Source organism: Dendrobates tinctorius, unplaced genomic scaffold (genome assembly GCF_039654945.1).
Source record: "Dendrobates tinctorius isolate UK_male_01 unplaced genomic scaffold, ASM3965494v1 ptg000020l, whole genome shotgun sequence".
Classification (NCBI taxonomy): Eukaryota; Metazoa; Chordata; class Amphibia; order Anura; family Dendrobatidae; genus Dendrobates; species Dendrobates tinctorius.
The window spans coordinates 14247646-14269421 of record NW_027361688.1 but is presented as its reverse complement, the minus strand read 5'-3'; the positions used below and the strand labels follow the sequence as shown (position 1 = coordinate 14269421).

General features: G+C 44.1%; 1 protein-coding gene across 2 annotated transcripts in view; it reads left to right on the top strand.

The window, feature by feature from the left end:
- Positions 1-3147: 3147 nt before the first annotated feature.
- Positions 3148-21776, top strand: part of LOC141083468 (hepatitis A virus cellular receptor 1 homolog) — a 32173-nt gene continuing 13544 nt past the window's right edge. Inside the window, exons 1-4 of one of the 2 annotated variants that reach the window (XM_073567745.1) lie at positions 3148-3743; positions 4641-4979; positions 16300-16368; positions 16965-19322. In XM_073567745.1, coding sequence (XP_073423846.1) covers positions 3695-3743; positions 4641-4979; positions 16300-16368; positions 16965-16993 — 486 coding nt within the window. In that variant the 5' untranslated portion in view covers positions 3148-3694 and the 3' untranslated portion in view covers positions 16994-19322. Of the gene's footprint in view, positions 3744-4640; positions 4980-16299; positions 16369-16964; positions 19323-21776 lie in introns of those variants that run through there. The other variant, XM_073567744.1, reaches the window with a different exon arrangement.

Below are 21776 nucleotides of genomic sequence, written 5' to 3'. Positions count from 1 at the left end.
CTCATTTCTTTTGAAAATTTGATATAAATCAGATTAAGTCTTCTAAGCTAAAAGGAAAAAAAAACTCTGGCACAAATAATCACTTTTAGGAATGGTGTAATTATTGGGATCTATTAGTCACTACCTCACCAGAGAGGAGCCTAGAGCACAAAGTCAAGCACAACTCCTCCCTATTGTCTCCCATTGTCACATTACTGCTTCACTCCCTTCAGCAGCACTCATGGATTAGTTGCATGTGTGTCCCTGTGATATGGACGTGACCATGTGCATGATCAGAGTACATTTTTTCTGTGTTTGTGTTTGACGAGCGTTTTGTGCATGCGTGAGTGTGCATATGTGTGCATACATGTGTGCGGTGTGACTGTGATCTGAGGCATGGTATGGAATATCTGGTTACATACAATGCAGAAAAAAAAAAACTTTGGAGCTGACTTAAAAAAAGGTAATGAGAAAAATATGGGCAGCTGAGCACAATGCAGTTACACAGATCAAAGTTTGTGCAGTAAACAGTTCCTCTTTTACATTTTCAAAGTTTTGTTAGGGGCAGGATCCATTTGAGATTGAAGCAAAACTTTACTTTATGACAGTGGAATAATAAATCTAGAGAGATTCTTCTCCATTGGCCAAGACCATGAGATAAGCCAACAGGTCAATAAAGTGAATATTGGCATCCCGAAGTGCCATGGTGGTTCTCGAGGAGGTCGCTCCCCACTTAGCGAGTACTTACTTTGCTCTTCCATTAGTCCTCATGGTATGCCAAGTACCCATGGCAGCAATTGTGCACATTGCACTATGCTCTGCACAGCAGGACTATGTTCCCTGGCCATGGAGTCACCAAAACAGTCTTAGTAAAAGTTTTTATTAGAAAGGTGTACCATGCCCTAATGCACCGCCATACTTGACAACTGTCTTGGAACGTCTAGGAGGCACCCAGGAAAAGGAAAGACCTTCCAGGCATCTAGAAAACTTGGCAAATCCAAACCTCCTGGAAGAGTAGGCAAATGCCAGATACTGCAAAAACCTCCACTCTCTCTAGCAAGGCTTTGCTGACTTGGTATACTGACTAACCAGCCACAGACCCCATTCTTATGAGTGGTAGGGTGTTGCCCTTTATTTCTTGACACCATAGAGTTGACAAATCCTCAAAATTAGGTTTGGTTCAAATTTTGGATCCTTGGATAACAGGGTTTCTTGCAGACAACTGTAAGGACGAAGGACAAATTCTAAGGGCAGTTAACCATTGGTGAACAACACGACTGAGTTCTATAGATGACTGCATCTGATCGGCAGCAGGAAACACCCCCAAATGGATACAACAGACAGATAATGGAACTTGATCACAGTAATATAACAGGAAACATCTTGATAAGTTGCATGCCCGATCCAAGGGACAACCTAGAGTAGTGTAGTTTGGTTCTTAAGACATGCTGTAACTGACTGGTTGGTGGAACCACTGTGCCGTGATCCGAGGAAATTCTGGAAGGGCGTGACTAGTTGTCTCACTGAGTCCTACCTCTGATGCACGGCGGACGGTACCACAAACAGAGGAGAAACGAGAGAGGAGGGACCAGGTGCTACTCCAGGACTGACCTTGGGTAGATGGTAGCTGACCCTCAAGGGACAGGAAGCAGGAATGGCTAGGGATGGTAGACTTGTCAAGCACAGGTAGACACGGCAGATAGACAGGCAGACTTGCATGGCTGATAGACAGGCAGGTGGACATGGCTGATAGACAAGCAGACTGGTATGGCTGATAGGCAGGTGGGCATGACTGATAGACAGGCAGGCTACAGGAATACGATCACTGGGACCTGAGAACTAACAAACTGGCAACGCTGCACAGGCACCTCCCATCTGGTGGAGGTGCCTTAAATAATAAGTGTTCTCCAGCCATTGACACTTTAGGACTAAGCACAGTGCCCAGGGATCTGTGGGCCATGCGCAGACCCTCGACAGCCGCAGGAGGATAAGGAAAAGGCGCGGAACCACAGCAATGAGTATGGCGGCGTCTATGCTGTGGGAGAGAGGCAGAGTGCAGAGATGCCGGTGCCATAGCAGGGACAGCAGGAGGAGAGGGAGGTGCAGGACCATGGTGGTCAAAGCATCAGCGTCTCTGCCGGGTAAGTGGGTGCAGAGACGCCTGTGTTGCACAGGCACAATATTTAGCCCCTAACTTCTTAATCAACATGCCATCTCAGTCTCTAAAAACGTTTATATCCAGGTTCACAAAGACTCCATTGTTGATTGAGTTGGAGGCAATGATTTTATCTTTTGAGCAACTGAGAGCCCCAGTGCTGAGCATCTAGCCTTATACTAAGGCCACACACATTACATAGCTGTCAGCCAGACAATGTTTCAGCCGAATGTTTGGCCATCTCAGCCAATTATCCCATACACAGGAGCGCTTACTCTGTCGAGCACTCTTGCATTCTCTATGTGAAAGCCGTTGACCGAAATGTAGGCTGGCGGCTTATCATCTTACCTTAGCGCGGAATATGTCGGCGCTATAGAAATAAAATGTATTATTATTACCTTAGGAAGAACTATGCAATCTGCAGTCTGAAATCGGACAAGCGCAATTGACTGATCCAGATCATCAGTCGGCGGACGTCCCATACACATTGGACCATTGTCTGAACCCATTAATGTGGGAGGGTTCAACCAACATTAGTCTAATGTGTATGTGGCCTTCCGCCTCAGGAAAGCTTGTCCCTAAGTATTTACTGCTAACACTCTCTTTTACTCTGGGTATATATTGACCCAGCAATGGTTCACAAACTTTAATAGTCTATGTCTCATCCTTCACCATTTTTTTTCCCTGCACTTGAGCCTCATTTCGTACTAGGAGCTAAACGAAAAAAACTGAACTTAGTTTACCTAGTGCACAAGGGTGAAATCGCATTTTCTTCTTGATAGCAAAGTGACCTGTAAGTTTTTTTTATTTTTTTTTTTACTAATTAATATGTTATAACCAATAGTATCAGTTAACCAACATTGCAGATATGCAGTCAACTTAAACGGTATTAGTTCCCCTAGTACAGTGTTTCTCAACTTCAGTCCTCAAGACCCACCAACAGGTCATGGTTTCAGGATTTCCTTAGTATTGCACAGGTGATGGAATTAATGCTTGAGCAGGTGTTGAAATCACCTGTGCAATGCTAAGGATATCCTGAAAACTTGACCTGTTGGTGGGTCTTGAGGACTGGAGTTGCAAAACACTGCCCTAGTACATGAGGGTGAAAGTTATAATTCATCTTGTGCTTGATCTGTGGTGTATAAGCTACGAGTTATGGTATAATTATATAACATACAACTCAGTACATGTGTAAATAATTATTAATGTATTGTTATTTTGCAAATTAAGCAGGGCACACAACAACCATAACACCAACACCATGAAAAGGAGGAACAAGGGATGAGATAATATTTAGGAAGGAGATGCACCTATATGTTAAAATGCAATTAATTTCAATGGTAGTAAGGGGATTTTAAAACGAAACTTTATGTTCTTGCACCCTAATTCCAATTTTATACAAACTATATTTGCACTGGTTCTAAAAAACAAATGTTGCAGCAATATTTCGCTACCACAAAGATTATATCTGTTACTTCCTCTTCTCTATGTATATAGCTATATTTTCCCATAATAAGCTCAGAGTTTTTCTGATCTCCATCTTCCCGTTGACTGCACAACATGGATGTGTGCTCAGGATGGATGATTTGCCTTGTCATGTCCATTACAGGTGGGTTAAACCGTTTATTGTGGATTTTGGATGTTTTTTATTCTTTTACTTTAAATTTTTTTTTTTATATCCCATCCTATTTATTAAACTTTTAGCAGCATGTTGTTACAGAACCCCCCAGCACCCCGAATAGGAGATGCATGTATGATAGGTACAATGTGAGATGCATACCCCTAATGCAGCAACCGACCGGCTGCGACCCCTGGGCAGAGGTAAATGAGATAGGCCACTTCTGACCTCCCCCCACCTTTGTAAAACCCAAGGTAAATTATCGGGGGTCGCCGGCCACCTGCGGCTATTGTAATGTACGTCTGGCGTCTTAATTGGAGCCTGTTATCTACTGGCCCTCCACATATTGATTGTCCTGTCCTCTGTATGTATATATATTCTGAGACCGGTGAGTAAAATGTTGTCACACTGGAAATACGTGGAGAAGCAGTGATCATTTATATGTTCCCATGTTACAAAGCTTTTCGAGCCAGCGTCCTTCATCCAGAAGTGAGGAAAAGCAGAGTGGACCTCCTGAAACACGGGGTGGTAATGTAAGAGGCATTACAGCACAGAAGACCCCGTTACACATGTGATTGCTTGTGTATTGAAGGCTAAAATGCCATCATTTGCCCTTAAACACTTTGAAGACTTCTACCATCTTAGGAGGTTATGGGATCAATGGATTATCCTTGACATTTTTTGAGAAGATGTACAAAGCTCTGTAATAAAGTAATTTCCATTATGAAAGCCATGTTCTTGTAGTTGTTCCATACCTTGTATAGGAGAAAGTGCAGGAGAGGCAAGGCTTGTCTTCCCTGCCTAGTAACATTTGACAAATTTCCTTCATTTCTAAACTTCTCAATATAGTGACATTTATTTTCAAAATCTCATTTTTGTTCCCCACAGCTTTGTCAGCACCAGCTGAAATTGTGAAAGGATCAGTGAATGAGATATTAAATCTACCCTGCAAGTACACCTTTGAAGGCAATGCATATGCCATATGCTGGGGACGTGGGGACTGTCCAAATTCTGGATGTAATAATGAAGTCATCAAAACAGATGGTCGAAATGTCATCTTAAGGAAATCTGACCGATACCAGTTATTGGGGAACATAGCTAGGGGAGATGTATCTCTGACCATCATTGGGGTCATTAAAGAAGATGAAGGAACGTACTGCTGCCACGTGGAGATACCCGGGCCAAACAATGGTCAGAAGAATAATCTGGAGGTGAAGATACAAGGAGGTAAGATCAGGGGCGTACCGTCAATAGTAGCAGACCACGCAGCTGCTATGGGGCCCCAGAGAGGTGAGGGGGCCCTGATGGGTGAGGGGGGCCGCGACGGCCGCTGCGGTTTGGCAGCTGTGCTGTGCTGACACAGTACTATCTCCTTTAATTAAATGTAAGTGACGGCCGACGGCCCCTGGCTGGGCCCCTTGAAGCTCCCCTTTCCTTGTTTCCTGGTCAGCAGTTGGCTGAAGTCTCTGGCTGGATTTGCATAAGAACGCCACGCCTCCTGGCAGCCACAGAGCAGCACAAGTGCATTGCAGGAAGCAGAAAACATTCCTCATGAACTTCTCTCACTCAGGGACAGGGACACACACAAGACGGTGACTCGGTGAGCCCGGCTGGGGGTGGATTTTTTTTGCTAAATGTGTCCCCTCACTGTCCTGTGTGCAATATACAGCGTCCTGTGTACGATATACAGCGTCCTGTGTGCGATATACAGCGTCCTGTCCCGTGTGCGATATACAGCGTCCTGTGTGCGATATACAGCGTCCTGTCCCGTGTGCGATATACAGCGTCCTGCGTGCGATATACAGCGTCCTGTGTGCGATATACAGCGTCCTGTCCCGTGTGCGATATACAGCGTCCTGTGTGCGATATACAGCGTCCTGTGTGCGATATACAGCGTCCTGTCCCGTGTGCGATATACAGCGTCCTGTGTGCGATATACAGCGTCCTGTGTGCTATATACAGCATCCTGTGTGCGATATACAGCGTCCTGTGTGCGATATACAGCGTCCTGTGTGCGATATACAGCGTCCTGTCCCGTGTGCGATATACAGCGTCCTGTGTACGATATACAGCGTCCTGTGTGCGATATACAGCGTCCTGTCCCATGTGCGATATACAGCGTCCTGTGTGCGCGATATACAGCGTCCTGTGTGCGATATACAGCGTCCTGTCCCGTGTGCGATATACAGCGTCCTGTGTGCGATATACAGCGTCCTGTGTGCTATATACAGCATCCTGTGTGCGATATACAGCATCCTGTGTGCGATATACAGCCTCCTGTGTGCGATATACAGCATCCTGTGTGCGATATACAGCATCCTGTGTGCGATACACAGCGTCCTGTGTGCGATATACAGCGCCCTGTGTGCGACATACAGCGTCCTGTGTGCGATATACAGCGTCCTGTGTGCGACATACAGCGTCCTGTGTGCGACAGACAGCGTCCTGTGTGCGACAGACAGCGTCCTGTGTGCGACATACAGCGTCCTGTGTGCGACATACAGCGTCCTGTGTGCGATATACAGTGTCCTGTGTGCGATATACAGCGTCCTGTGTGCGACATACAGCGCCCTGTGTGCGACATACAGCGTCCTGTGTGCGACATACAGCGTCCTGTGTGCGACATACAGCGTCCTGTGTGCGACATACAGCGTCCTGTGTGCGACATACAGCGTCCTGTGTGCGACATACAGCGTCCTGTGTGCGATATACAGCTTCCTGTGTGCGATATACAGCGTCCTGTGTGCGATATACAGCGTCCTGTGTGCTATATACAGCGTCCTGTGTGCTATATACAGCGTCCTGTGTGCTATATACAGCGTCCTGTGTGCGATATACAGCGTCCTGTGTGCGATATACAGCGTCCTGTGTGCGATATACAGCGTCCTGTGTGCGATATACAGCGCCCAGTGTGCGATATACAGCGCCCAGTGTGCGATATACAGCGTCCTGTGTGCGATATACAGCGTCCTGTGTGCGATATACAGCATCCTGTGTGCTATATACAGCGTCCTGTGTGCGATATACAGCGTCCTGTGTGCGATATACAGCATCCTGTGTGCGATATACAGCGCCCTGTGTGCGATATACAGCATCCTGTGTGCGATATACAGCACCCTGTGTGCGATATACAGCGTCCTGTGTGCGATATACAGCGTCCTGTGTGCGATATACAGCGCCCTGTGTGCGATCTACAGCGTCCTGTGTGCGATCTACAGCATCCTATGTGCGATATACAGCATACTGTGTGCGATATACAGCATCCTGTGTGCGATATACAGCATCCTGTGTGCGATATACAGCGTCCTGTGTGCGATATACAGCGTCCTGTGTGCGATATACAGCGTCCTGTGTGCGATATACAGGGTCCTGTGTGGAATATACAGCGCCCTGTGTGTGATATACAGCGTCCTGTGTTGTGAGTTCATTTTCCCCTTCATTACTGAGGCCCGAGGAACTCCCTCTTCTGGTAAAGAAAGGTAGTGAGCCTGATTGTCAAACACCTGAGGCTGATGATTATGACTGGCTGAGTGGAGTTACGGACTGGATATAAGGCTGCCGACGCCCTTCTGCCCTGCGGGTGATTTCTCTGTGGGATCCTTGGAGACCAGTCTGAATTCCTGCTCCTCCAAAGCTAAGTTTGCTGCTCAGCCTTTTGCTTTTGTGCTTTGACTTTGTTTTTGCTTTGTTTTTCTGGATTTCTGCCATTCTCTGCTGGGTGTGCTGAATTCATTTAGCTCTGTCTTCTGAAAATACCTGAGTGCTGATTCAGTTTTTGAAGCCTAGCTGCTTCAGGGCCTTTTTCATATCAGCTGGTTGGCTTATGTATTTGATAGGGTTTTGGCAGATTGCAGACAGCAGCCTTCCTGTCCTTTCCTATCTAGTTAGTTTTGGGGCCCCGTCTTTGCTCAGTCTATCTTTCTGTGTGTGTTAGTATTTTCATCTTGCTTCACCGTCATTATATGTTGGGGGCTGCCTATTGCTTTGGGGTCTGCTCTGGGGCAGTTTAGATTTCCCCTTTCTTTCTTTAGGCCTATGTATTTCTCCGGCTGTGATCGAGGGGTCTAGGGCATCGTAGGAACCCCCCACGGCTACTGCTAGTTGTGTTGATAGGTTCAGGGGTCTGCAATCTGATAGTTGCCAACTTCTCTGGTTTTCTGGACTTAGCTTGTATTTCTGCTTTTGCCTCCTACGGTGACTCAATCATAACAGAATCACCCGCCATACCGCAGATTCTAGGGTACTCAATAGCAGGAAAGAATTGTAAAAAAAAAAAAAAAAAAAGTGTGTATATTTTTTCCTCTATATCTCTGAGGCCATAGGGGGAATTTTTTTTTCTCTCAATGGAGATAAAGCAATTGTCTGATCGTGTGAAGCAGCTCGCTGCGGAAGTGCGGGGAATTTCCGCCTACCTTGCTCATTCACATGCTGCTGAACCAAAGATTCCTACACTTGATGTATTTTTTGGGGATCGGTCTAAATTTTTGAATTTCAAAAATAATTGTAAATTATTTTTTGCCTTGAAGCCTAACTCGTCAGGGAGCTCCACGCAGCAGGTTAAAATTGTCATCTCTTTGCTGCGTGGCGATCCCCAGGATTGGGCATTTTCTTTGAAACCAGATGATCCTATTCTGACTAATGTGAACGCATTTTTTCAGGCCTTGGGGTTGTTGTATGACGAACCTAATGCCATTCATCAGGCTGAAAAGACCCTGCTGGCATTGAGCCAGGGTCGTGATTCTGCAGAATTGTACTGTCAAAAATTCCGAAAGTGGGCAGTACTTACTACCTGGAATGATAATGCCTTGGCTGCTCTCTTTCGGAAGGGGTTGTCAGAAGCCGTAAAAGATATTATGGTGGGATTTCCTGTTCCCTCTGGTCTTGACGATTCTATGTCATTAGCCATTCAGGTTGATCGGCGTTTGCGCGAACGCAAAGCTGCACGAGAGGTGTTGCCACCTGTTGAACAAATGTCTGAACCTATGCAATGTGATAGTTTTTTCCAGAGAGCAGCGTCAGGAGTTCAGAAGGCGTAATAAGTTGTGTTTTTTCTGTGGAGATGCCTCGCATATTATTTCTGTCTGTCCCAAATGAGAGAAACGCTTTGCACACACGTTTTCTGTTGGGGGTGTTCAACCTAAGTTTCTTCTGGCTATTACTCTGATCTGCTCCCTGTCCACATTTTCCGCCAAGGCGTTTGTGGATTCGGGAGCAGCTCTAAACCTAATAGACTTGGATTTTGCTAAACGTTGTGGATTTCCGATGACACCTCTGCAGATGCCTATCCCTTTGAGGGGAATTGATGCTACTCCTTTGGCTAAAAATAAACCCCAGTTTTGGACCCAGGTGGTAATACGGGTCGCCCCAGACCATCAAGAAAATTGCAGATTTCTGGTGTTGCATAATCTGCATGATACTGTTGTTCTGGGGTTTCCCTGGTTACAGATTCATAATCCAGTTTTGGTTTGGAAATCTGTGTCTGTGGTGAGTTGGGGTTGTCGGTGTGCCTTTAGTGAGGCTCCGGTGTTTTCCACCTCTCCTCAGTCGCATGATGTTCCTGATTATTTGGCGGACTTTTATGATGTATTTAGTGAGAATGAGTCTGCGTCTCTGCCTCCTCATAGGAGTTATGACTGTGCAATTGAACTGAGCCCGGGGTGTAAATTTCCCAAGGGTCGGCTCTTTAATTTATCTGTACCCGAGCACGAGGCTATGCGATCCTATATTAAGGAGGCGTTGGAGAAGGGTCATATTAGACCATCCTCGTCTCCCTTGGGTGCCGTTTTTTTTTTGTAGCCAAAAAGGATGGATCATTAAGACCTTGTATTGATTATCGTGCCCTCAACAAAATTACTGTTAAATATCAGTATCCGTTACCCCTGATTTCTGATCTATTCTCCAGAGTTAAAGGTGCTTGCTGGTTTACCAAGCTTGACCTCAGGGGGGCGTATAATCTTATTCGCATTAAGCATGGGGATGAATGGAAGACGGCGTTTAATACTCCGGAGGGACATTTTGAGTACCTGATGATGTCTTTTGGGCTCACTAATGCCCCTTCTGTCTTCCAGTGCTTCATGAACGATATTTTCCGAGATTTTGTCGATAAATTTTTGATTATCTATCTGGATGATATTTTGATCTTCTCCAAGGATTGGGATTCTCATGTGGAACATATTCGGACTGTGTTCCGGATCTTGAGGGAGAATTCCCTGTATGTCAAGGGATCTAAATGCCTTTTTGGAATACAGAGGATTTCTTTTTTGGGATTTATTTTGTACCCGTCAACTATTGAAATGGACCCGGCCAAGGTACAGGCCATTCACGATTGGGTTCAGCCCACTTCTTTGAAGGCCCTCCAGAAGTTTTTGGGTTTTGCTAATTTTTATCGGAAATTTATAGCAAAATTTTCTAGTATTGCCAAGCCATTGACTGATTTGACTAAAAAGGGTGCTGATGTGTTAAATTGGTCTCCGGAGGTTGTTTCTTCCTTTCAGGAGTTGAAGCGAAGATTCACCTCCGCCCCGGTTTTGCGGCAACCTAATGTCTCACTTCCATTCCAGGTAGAGGTGGATGCTTCTGAGATTGGTGCAGGAGTTGTTTTGTCCCAAAAGGATCCTGTAACATCTAAAATGAATCCCTGTGCTTTCTTTTCCCGAAAGTTCTCTCCATCTGAACGTAACTATGATGTGGGGAATAGGGAACTGTTGGCCGTGAAATGGGCATTTGAGGAGTGGAGACATTGGTTGGAGGGAGCTAAGCATCAAGTCGTGGTCCTCACTGACCACAAGAATTTGATTTACCTAGAGTCGGCTAAGCGCTTGAACCCTAGACAGGCTAGGTGGGCCTTGTTTTTTACACGTTTTGATTTTGTGGTTTCTTTTCTTCCTGGAACAAAGAATGTCAAGGCAGACGCCCTCTCTAGGAGCTTCCTTGCTGATTCTCCTGTGGTGACCAAGCCTGCTACCATCTTAGGCGAAGGGGTAGTTCTTTCTGCCATCTCGCCCGATTTGAGACGTGCTCTGGAAGAGTTCCAGGAGGACAAACCTGAGCGTTGTCCCAGTGGAAAGTTGTATGTTCCTGACCAGTGGAAGAAGAGAGTGATGTCTGAAGTTCATTGCTCTGCTTTGGCTGGTCATCCAGGTATTTTTGGTACTAGAGATCTGGTGAGTCGGTTTTTTTGGTGGCCCTCCTTGTCTCGTAATGTCAGGAATTTTGTGCAGTCCTGTGGGACGTGCTCCCGGTCTAAATCGTGTTCTCGCTCTAGTGGGTTGTTGATGCCTTTGCCTGTCCCCAAGAGGCCATGGACCCATATTTCAATGGATTTCATCTCTGATATGCCTGTCTCTCAGAGGATGACTGTTATTTGGGTGATTTGTGATAGGTTCTCTAAGATGGTTCATCTTGTACCACTCCCTAAGTTGCCGTCTTCCTCTGAGTTGGTGCCCCTGTTTTTACAACAGGTGGTTCGTTTGCACGGGATTCCTGAGAACATTGTATCTGACAGAGGAGTCCAGTTTGTGTCTAGATTTTGGAGAACTTTCTGTTCCAGGCTGGGAATTCAGTTGTCCTTCTCCTCTGCTTTTCACCCTCAGACCAATGGGCAGACAGAGAGAACAAACCAGACCTTGGAGTCATATTTGAGATGTTTTATTTCTGCGGATCAGGATGATTGGGTTTCATTTTTGCCCTTGGCCGAATTTGCTTTGAATAATAGAGCTAGTTCTGCCACTTTTTATGTCACCTTTTTTTTGTAACTTTGGGTTTCATCCTCGACTTTCTTCAGGGCAGGTGGAGCCCTCTGCCTGCCCAGGTGTTGACACTGTGGTGGAGAGAATGCACCAGATCTGGGACCAAGTGGTGGATAAGTTATCTCTCTCCCAGGAGAAGGCCCAGCGGTTTTCTAACCGACATAGGACCATTGGTCCCCAGTTTAAGGTTGGTGATATGGTGTGGTTATCATCAAAAAATATTGCTATGAAGGTGGCTTCTCCTAAGTTTAAGCCTAGATTTATTGGACCTTACAAGATTGTGGAGATTATTAATCCTGTCTCTTTTCGTTTGGCTCTTCCTGTCACATTTAAAAACCATAATGTGTTCCATAAATCTTTGTTGAAGAGGTTTGTTGAACCTGTTGTTCCGGGGGTGGCACCTCCAGACCCTGTATTGGTTGAAGGTAACATGGAGTATGAGGTAGAGAAAGTACTGGATTCCCGTCTGGCTAGACGGAGACTCCAGTATTTGGTTAAGTGGAAGGGTTATGGTCAGGAGGATAATTCCTGGGTCTCTGCCTCTGATATTCATGCCAAACGATTGGTGCGTGCCTTTCATCGGGCTCACGCTGATCGCCCTGGTGGCGTAGTTGAGGGTTCGGTGACCCCTCCTCAAGGGGGAGGTACTGTTGTGAGTTCATTTTCCCCTTCATTACTGAGGCCCGAGGAACTCCCTCTTCTGGTAAAGAAAGGTAGTGAGCCTGATTGTCAAACACCTGAGGCTGATGATTATGACTGGCTGAGTGGAGTTACGGACTGGATATAAGGCTGCCGACGCCCTTCTGCCCTGCGGGTGATTTCTCTGTGGGATCCTTGGAGACCAGTCTGAATTCCTGCTCCTCCAAAGCTAAGTTTGCTGCTCGGCCTTTTGCTTTTGTGCTTTGACTTTGCTTTTGCTTTGTTTTTCTGGATTTCTGCCATTCCCTGCTGGGGTGTGCTGAATTCATTTAGCTCTGTCTTCTGAAAATACCTGAGTGCTGATTCAGTTTTTGAAGCCTAGCTGCTTCAGGGCCTTTTTCATATCAGCTGGTTGGCTTATGTATTTGATAGGGTTTTGGCAGATTGCAGACAGCAGCCTTCCTGTCCTTTCCTATCTAGTTAGTTTTGGGGCCCCGTCTTTGCTCAGTCTATCTTTCTGTCTGTGTTAGTATTTTCATCTTGCTTCACCGTCATTATATGTTGGGGGCTGCCTATTGCTTTGGGGTCTGCTCTGGGGCAGTTTAGATTTCCCCTTTCTTTCTTTAGGCCTATGTATTTCTCCGGCTGTGATCGAGGGGTCTAGGGCATCGTAGGAACCCCCCACGGCTACTGCTAGTTGTGTTGATAGGTTCAGGGGTCTGCAATCTGATAGTTGCCAACTTCTCTGGTTTTCTGGACTTAGCTTGTATTTCTGCTTTTGCCTCCTACGGTGACTCATTCATAACAGTCCTGTGTGCGATATACAGAGTCCTGTGTGCGATATACAGAGTCCTGTGTGCGATATACAGCGTCCTGTGTGCGATATACAGCGTCCTGTGTGCGATATACAGCGTCCTGTGTGCGATATACAGCGTCCTGTGTGCGATATACAGCGTCCTGTGTGCGATATACAGCATCCTGTGTGCGATATACAGCGTCCTGTGTGCTATATACAGCATCCTGTGTGCTATATACAGCGTCCTGTGTGCTATATACAGCGTCCTGTGTGCGATATGCAGCGTCCTGTGTTATATACAGCATCCTGTGTGCGATATACAGCGTCCTGTGTGCGATATACAGCGTCCTGTGTGCGATATACAGCGTCCTGTGTGCGATATACAGCGTCCTGTGTGCGATATACAGCGTCCTGCGTTCGATATACAGCGTCCTGCGTGCGATATACAGCGTCCTGTGTGCGATATACAGCGTCCTGCGTGCGATATACAGTGTCCTGTGTGCGATATTCAGCGTCTGCTGGCAGCCTGGCACTTTACATTTACAATGTCTCTGGCTGCACTTTGCACCTTAGGGAGGGGGGCCCGTCTGCACGCACTGTGGAAGGTGGAGGGGGCCCTGCATGCACTGCAGGTGTGTGTGTGTGTGTGTATATATATATATATATATATATATATACACACACACCACTGAGCCACCAATGATTTATTCTGCCTTGCTAAATGTCTGTGATATATATTGACAATCAATCAGCTACTTGTTGGCCAATAGCTGATAGCCCATTGTGGCATTTCTTATGCTCACAGGATGATCAGTATACAGTAGATTGTTTTGTGTACATAGATTATTATTGTTCTCAGCAGCACATACATGCTGAGAACTGAAAAAAATCAAAGACTTGCTATAAAATTAATTGTTTGACCCATAACATGCATGCCTGGAGTTAAGAGCACTTGTTGATTTTTTTTTTTTTTTTTTGGGGGGGGGGGGGGGGGGGCATTCAGACTTTTGCTATGGGGCCCCATGACTTCTATGTACGCCCCTGGGTAAGATATCACACAACTCTACAGTGTTTATGACCTTAGGGGAAAAAAATTTGAGTAGGTCAATTGGAAGTCTCCTACGAGAACAAAAAGGTCCAAGAGAAAGAGCCGTCAAGAAAGAAAATAACTACCCCTATTCTTTGCAGTCCAATCGCTGCACTTCTTAAAAAGTGAAGCCTGCTGAGATCATTCATGTTCATGCTTGGGATTGTTTTTCATCCTTTGAAGGGGCTCACTCACAAATTTGCCTAATAATATTGCCAGGAATATAGAATGGGATCTAAACCTCCTTCAAGATCAACGCTCCATGAGCAATTGGTGATGAACAATGCTTTTTCCAACATGATGGAGTCCACATCACAAGGCAAAAGTGACTACTAAGTGACTCGGTGAAGAAAACATTCAACGTTTGGGTCCTTGGTCAGGAAACTCCTCAGATATCAATCCCATTGAAAACCTGGGGTCAATCCTCAAAAAGCTGGAGCACAAAAACACAAATTTTTTTTATAAACTCCAAGCAATGATTCGACAATAATGTGATGTCATCAGTCAGGATTAGGCCCAGACACTGATATCCAGCTGCCAGGGGTGAAGGGTAGAAGTCTTGTAAAATAAGAGCCAGCAATGAAAATATTGAGTTTTTGCATAAGCTGGATGAATTTAAAAACTTATGAAAGGCTGATAGTTCTACTCCAGTAACAGAAAAACATCTGACTAAAAATCTTAAAACAATGAAGCCGCAAAGTGTAAAAATGAAAATTTATGTCAGTCTGAAAACTATGATAATTGCTAAACATGACATTTAGGCAGGGCCAACGTTAGGGGCAGGCAGACTAGGCATTAACCTAGGGCCCCCGCAACCCCAAGTGCCTCCAGCCAGTGCCATGCCACTAATAGCGCATTGATGTCACTTTATTGCACATCATGCTGTGCTGGGCAATGAAGCCGGAGCAGCTGGGGAACGGGGAGAGGTAAATATTGTGTGTGTGTGTGTGTGTATATATATATATATATATATATATATATATATATAATATATTATACTCCATAGGGGGCTCCATTATACTCTATGAGCGGGCTGCAGTATATTCTGTGAGGTGGCTGCATTTTACTCTCTTGGGGGCTGAATTATTCTCTATGATATGACTTTATCATACTTTAATGGGTGGCTGCATTATACTCTTAGGGTGCTGCATGATACTATACTGCTCAAAAAAATAAAGGGAACACTTAAACAAGGATGTGATATTTAAGTGTTCCCTTTGTTTTTTGAGCAGTTTATATTGAGGACTATGGGGAATGCATTATACTATAAGGAAGATATGGGCTGTGCATTATTCTATATGGAGGCCTATGGGCTGTGCATTATACTGTATGGGGGACTATTGGGTGTGCATTATACTATATAGAGGACTATGGGGAATGTATTACACTATATGGAGGGCTATGGTTGTGTATTAAGTACTATTGGTAGGGTATTACACTATATGGAAGACTATGGGGTGTGCATTATACTATGTGAAGGACTATGGGGTTTATTATACTAAACAAGCAAAATTCTGCCTATTCATTGAGTGATTGGATTGCTTATGCTGGAGCAAAAATCATTGTTGTCAGCAGCACATCGCCCGGTGTAAACTGCAGATATGCTGCTGATAACATGATACTGTATGGGGCCAGAATGATCTATTAGTGATTGTTCTGTCCCCATCATTGTTCCTCAATCGGTGTAAAGAAGCCGGGAAATAAGCGTCCAGCAACTTGTCAATCAAACTCGTTTAGCGGCCTGAACTCTGCACATGTAAATACAACCCAAATATTTTTGTGTGATGATGCAATATGTTAGCACTTTAAACTTTCGCCCAGGGCCCCACTTTGTCTATAACCGGCCCTACATTTAAGTCCTAACAACAAACCGTCTTTGGAAACTTAAAAAAGAGAAGGTTGAGCAAATATGGAGACGCAAAACCATGACTATGGCTAAACAATATAGAACAGTAGTTGTAGTTTTGCCCACTTCATGATAGCTTTCGTGAGAAACTGAAATATAACAATTTTATACTGTATACAATCTATGGATTTCTACCAATAAAATACCTAATTTAAATTGTAATAATATAGTCTAGAGAAAGATTTGGGGCGAGTTTAAATAAAAAAAATCATGAGAGGAACTAGCCCCTCACCAAAAAAGTGACATTTATCAAACCAGTGTTTTGTTAGGTGGCATAGGTGCCAGGGTGCGAGTATTGCCGCAGCACCCTCTATATACACCCCACCTATGTAGAACTTCTAATATATTATTGTTTGTTTGTTTTGCAATAGAATACTCTGTAACGTCTACAACTACAGATCATCATCCCACAACCACAGAGGAAGATGTGTTCAGCATGCGTAAGTCATTTATCATCTTATCATCTTTGATGTTCTGAAAATCCCTATGTCATGCTTCATTCTCTTAGACTCTGAACTATGCATAGATCTGAATAGTCAATTTTGTCTGGAGTAATCTTGTCCTTTAAAGAAGACGCATCACTTACCATAAGTATGTATTTTTTTTACCTGGTGTAAATGCCGCTGTTCTCCTGAATCCGACGTTGTTTTTCATTTGTTCCTACGCCTCTCCGTTCCTGAGATATGGCCCACTATTATTTGTATATAAAGCTAGTCTTTATAGCCAACTGAGCATGGTAGTCAAGAAGACGCCCACAGAGAAGAAGTCAGGGCCACACCCACTGAAAAGACTAGAGTTATATGCAAGGAAGAGGAGGCCATATCTCAGGAACAGAGAGGAGCAGGAAGAAAAGAAAATCAATTCTGGATTCAGGAGAAAAGTGGCATTTACACCAGGTAAAAAAAAAATACATATATATGGAAAGTGACAGGTCCCCTTTAAGTCCTAGAAAAGTCTATATTTCACACTTCTGTTTCCTCTATATTTAATGGAAATATTCTGTATTGTGATAATGTTATTTTGTATCTTCTTCCAGTTGAAGAATGTCCTGATGATGAAGATTAAAATCCTAATCAATAAGAATCTTTCATATTACAAAGATCATACATCACTTGTTTGGAATCACATTTATTAAAGGGGGTGTCCACTACACTAACTCAGTTACTAGTTTTGTCACAAAATGCTTAAGAATTCTGTCCTTAAAAATATCTGTATACAGTGGTTTGCAAAACTATTCAACCCCCTTGGCTTTTTTACCTATTTTATTATATTGGAACCTGTGTTTAAATATTTTTGTAATCTGATTTGTGTATGATGCATCAGCACTAAATAGACTAACTTGGTGAAGTAAAATAAAAAAAATATAGGCATAAATTAAATTTATGGGATTAAATTACTAAAAATTTACAGTGCACATGTATTCAACCCTTTTGCTATGAAGCCACTAAAAAATTCTAGTGCAGGAAGTCCACCAGTGTGCAGTCTAAGTGTTACAAGTCAGTATATACACAACTTTTCTGAAAAGCAACTGAGGCTGCAATTCTGCTAACCAAACACATTGAAGACCAAGGAGATCTCCAAACAACACTATGAAGACCAAGGAGCTCTCCAAACAACACCATGAAGACCAAGGAGATCTCCAAACAACATTATGAAGACCAAGGAGCTCTCCAAACAACACCATGAAGACCAAGGAGCTCTCCAAACAACACTATGAAGACCAAGGAGCTCTCCAAACAACACCATGAAGACCAAGGAGATCTCCAAACAACACCATGACGGCCAAGGAGATCTCTACACAACTCAAGGACAAAATTGTTGAGAAGTACAAGTCAGGGTTGGGTTATAAAAAATATCCCAATCTCTGATGATCCCTGGGAGCACCATCACATCCATTATCATCAAATGGAAAGAACATGGTACCACAACAAACGTGCCAAGAGAGGGGGCCACCAAAACTCTCAGTCCTGTCATGGAGGGAATTGATCAGAGATGCAGCACAGAGACCAAAGGTAACCCTGAAGGATCTGCAGAATTCCCAAGCAGAGACTGGGGTACCTGTCCATACGAACATAATAAGCCATACACTCCATAGAGGTGGCCTTTATGGAAGAGTGAGCAAAGAAAAGCCTTTACTTTCACACAAAAATTGTAAAGCTCTTTTTGATTTTGCCAAAACATACTGTATGTTGGAGACTCCCCAAATGTATGGAGGAAGGTCGCTGTTCAGATGGGACACATCCAGCTGAAGCTTCTGCTGCCATCAGCAAGCCTCTGATCCACCAGGCCCCTGACCCACAGTAGTTTCGCCCCTGCTGACAATAAAGATTATCCCTCACTGGCATGGATGGAGGGATAGATCGGTTGGATGGGGAGAGATGATATTCACATTATAAAGGGTATAAAGAAAGGTGCATATACATTACACAAACCCCACTCTACACATACAGATACGAGGAAGAGTTGGGTCGGTAGCAGTGTGAAGGTGATCTCTTAAAGTGAGGTCTTAATGATTGACTGTACCTGACCTAATAAATAGCCGAGTGCTAGCTTAAAAGAGACACATCGGACACTGAGTTAGATGTAAACTCCTTTCTCAGCAAAGGCTTGCACACAACTGAACTTTATTCTCAGGACAAAGAACCATGATACAGACAGGAAAAGGGCATCACATAATCTTCTGAACAGCCAGTGTCCGTCTATGATAGGGCGATGCTAACTCGACTTCCATATATGGTATTTAATCTTCAGTGTCCACAATTTGCTTCACATTCCAAAGATTCCTTCTAGGGTGCTGCTCAGGACATAGACGCCACCTTTGCCACAGCATATCTGAACTGATTATATAAGGTTTTATAATTGATTTCATTAGCCATTCTCTCCTTCACAGCAGCAGCATTCACAGCTCTGCTGAATGCAGCCCCACCCACAGCACACTAAGCCCCACCCAGAATTGAGTGGGCTAGTAACATGACATCACAGGAAGCAAGGAGATTCTCACCAGAGATCATATGACCAGAAGAGCAGCTCAGTTTACAGCAGGATCTGTCGAATATTCTTATATGATGTAGTTTTGGCTTTCTGCTGTTCCATTGCTCAAACGGAGTTTTCTCTGTAGCTTTACCTGGTAGTCTGTTCTGAAGATAGCAAGCTGTCATGATTGCTTCACCCCAATATGCTGTGGGCAGATTTGCATCAAACAACATACTTCTTCCACTTTCACAGAGTGTTCGGTTCCTTCTTTCCGCGACACCATTTTGCTCAGGATTGTACGGTACAGTGGTCTGAAATAGGATTCCTTTTTTCTTTAAAATGCTCTGTGTCTCATTACTTGTGTATTCAGTCCCATTATCTGCACGTAGAATCTTTGGCATTCTCCCAAATTTATTATATACCTCAGCTAGATATACTTCAAGTTTCTCTGGAACTTCTTTCTTGCTGTGAAGCAGATGGACAACTGTATATCTTGAATGATCATCAATAAATGTGAGAAAATATCTCTTCTTCCCAGGAGTCTGAGTGCTCATTGGACCACAGACATCTGTATGTGTTAAATCTAGTGTCTGTTCCATTCTTGTAGTATTTCTCTTAGGAAAAGCTTTTCTAGACATTTTCCCTTTGATGCAGCTAGTACATTTCATTATCTGGTTACATAGATCAATTGTAATGTCCTCAGCTAGTTGCTTTTGAACTAACTTCCTTATTGCTTCTGGGTCTCTGTGTGCTAGGCGCCTATGCCATACATAAATGCTGTTATTGTGCCTAAATGTAACTTCATTTCCTTATTTTGTGAGTTTCTTCACAGATAGTAAATTACTCTCAAGACTAGGCACATAGAGCACATCTTTTACTGGGATCTTCTTGCTTTGTGTTGGTGAGATTTGACAATCAATATAACCATCTCCTATACCTTGTGAAGTCATGTACTGACCATTAGCCATAATCACTTTCTCTGACTTACTTTGGTTAAGCTTAAGGTATTGTCACACTTAGCGATGCACCAGCGATCCCGACCAGCGACATGACGCGGTCAGGATCGCAGGTGCATCGCTAAGTGGTCGCTAGTGAGCTGCCACACAGGCAGATCTCACCAGCGACATAGCAGCGGTCGGGGGTCGCTACTTACCTGTCAGACGAGGAGATCCTGACGTTCTCCCGCCCGCGTCGCTCGTTGGCGCCACAGGAAGCCCAGCAGGAAGCTGACGACGAGAAACGGCCCAGGCCGTTCTCGCGCGATCAGCGATAGTGAGCGGGGGAGCGGTCGGAGGTAAGTATCAGACATAGCGATATCGCTAGCAATATCGCTATAATGTCACAAAAACCATTGACGTTATAGCGATATTGCTAGCGATATCGCTTAGTGTGACAGGCCCTTTAGAAAAGAAGTCCCTGTTATTAGTCATGTGACTAGTTGCTCCAGAGTCTATACACCATGCATGCCTTGATGTATTTACACTGACAGTAAATGCAGTTTCAGTATTCACAGAATCATTTTCTGCAGACACAGCACTTTTAACCCTTTGAAGACTGCTTTGTTTTTTCAGCTGATTCATTCTAGCTTTCTAGACTCTGCAGTCAGCTTTCAAATGTCCTGATTTCTTGCAAACAAAACATTCACGTGTTTCTTTTAGGTGCTTTCTGTTATCATTTAGATTTTGTGTCTGTAAAAGCAGATTCTGCATCGCATGTCCTGCTGTTTACACCCTTCCGCTTTCCGCTTATATTCATCTATGAGCTTCCCTCTGACATACTCCAATGTAAGCTCATCATCTGGGCGCGCATCTAGTGCGGTTACAAGCGTGTCATAGTTTTCTGGAAGACCACTAAGCAGTAATGCGGCTACATGAAAGTCCTTCAAATCTTCCCCAATGCCTCTCAGGCGTTCTACAATCTCTAGAATGCTTGTTATGTAGTCCTGCATATTCTGGCCATTCTGTAGTTTAGACTGGTACAATTTTCTCATGAGATAAAGTTTATTGCTTAAATTTATCTTCTCATGCACCTTTTGCAGCTGCTCCCACATTTCTCTTGCAGTTTCACTTTTACACACATGCACAATCTGATCTTCATCTATACTGAGTGATATGGTACTTTGTGCTTTCTGATCCATCTCTATCCACTCCTGTGATACTGGGTCAGGTTTAGGCTCCTGTGTGTATTTCCACGTACCTTCTCTTATCAGCAGCATTTTCACTTTGAATTTCCAGGATTGATCATTCTGGTTAGTGAGACTTGGTACTGTAAACTTCATGGAGTTGCTGCTGCTGGTGGCCATCTTTGCTGTCTTCCTTTCTTTTCTTTTCTCTGTGCTCTGGGGATCTGGGACTCTGGGCCCATAACCTGTTAGCAGCGGATTAATCAGCGTAACATCCAGAGTCAGCAACACAGAATGTAGATTTATTCATATCCAGGTTGAACAGCTTACAGCATGAAATGTGATCAGTCTGGTATCTGCTGTGGCTTGCAGCATGGGACAACAACAAGAAGGGAAGAGAAGGAGGGGGCATCCTGTCTGGTTTTTTTTTTGTCACTGAACTTTGTTAACAATCTCACAATATGCACATTATATAAAACAGTACAGTAGTAGTTGTTGCAATACATACAGATCAATATGCATTATTCCAACACCAACTCACCTTGAGAATGGAGATCTGCACAGCCCTATCTGAATTGAACCATTTCCACCCCGCTCATTCACTTTAGAACTGCTAAAAAAAGAGTGTGGTTCTCTGTTCCATAGAGAATAAATGGAGGACATGTCAGGCCACCACTTTATTTAGACAGGTCTCTGCAGAAATTTAGGTCTTCCAACGATTTCTGGAACGTAAGTACAGCCATCTGCCAATAT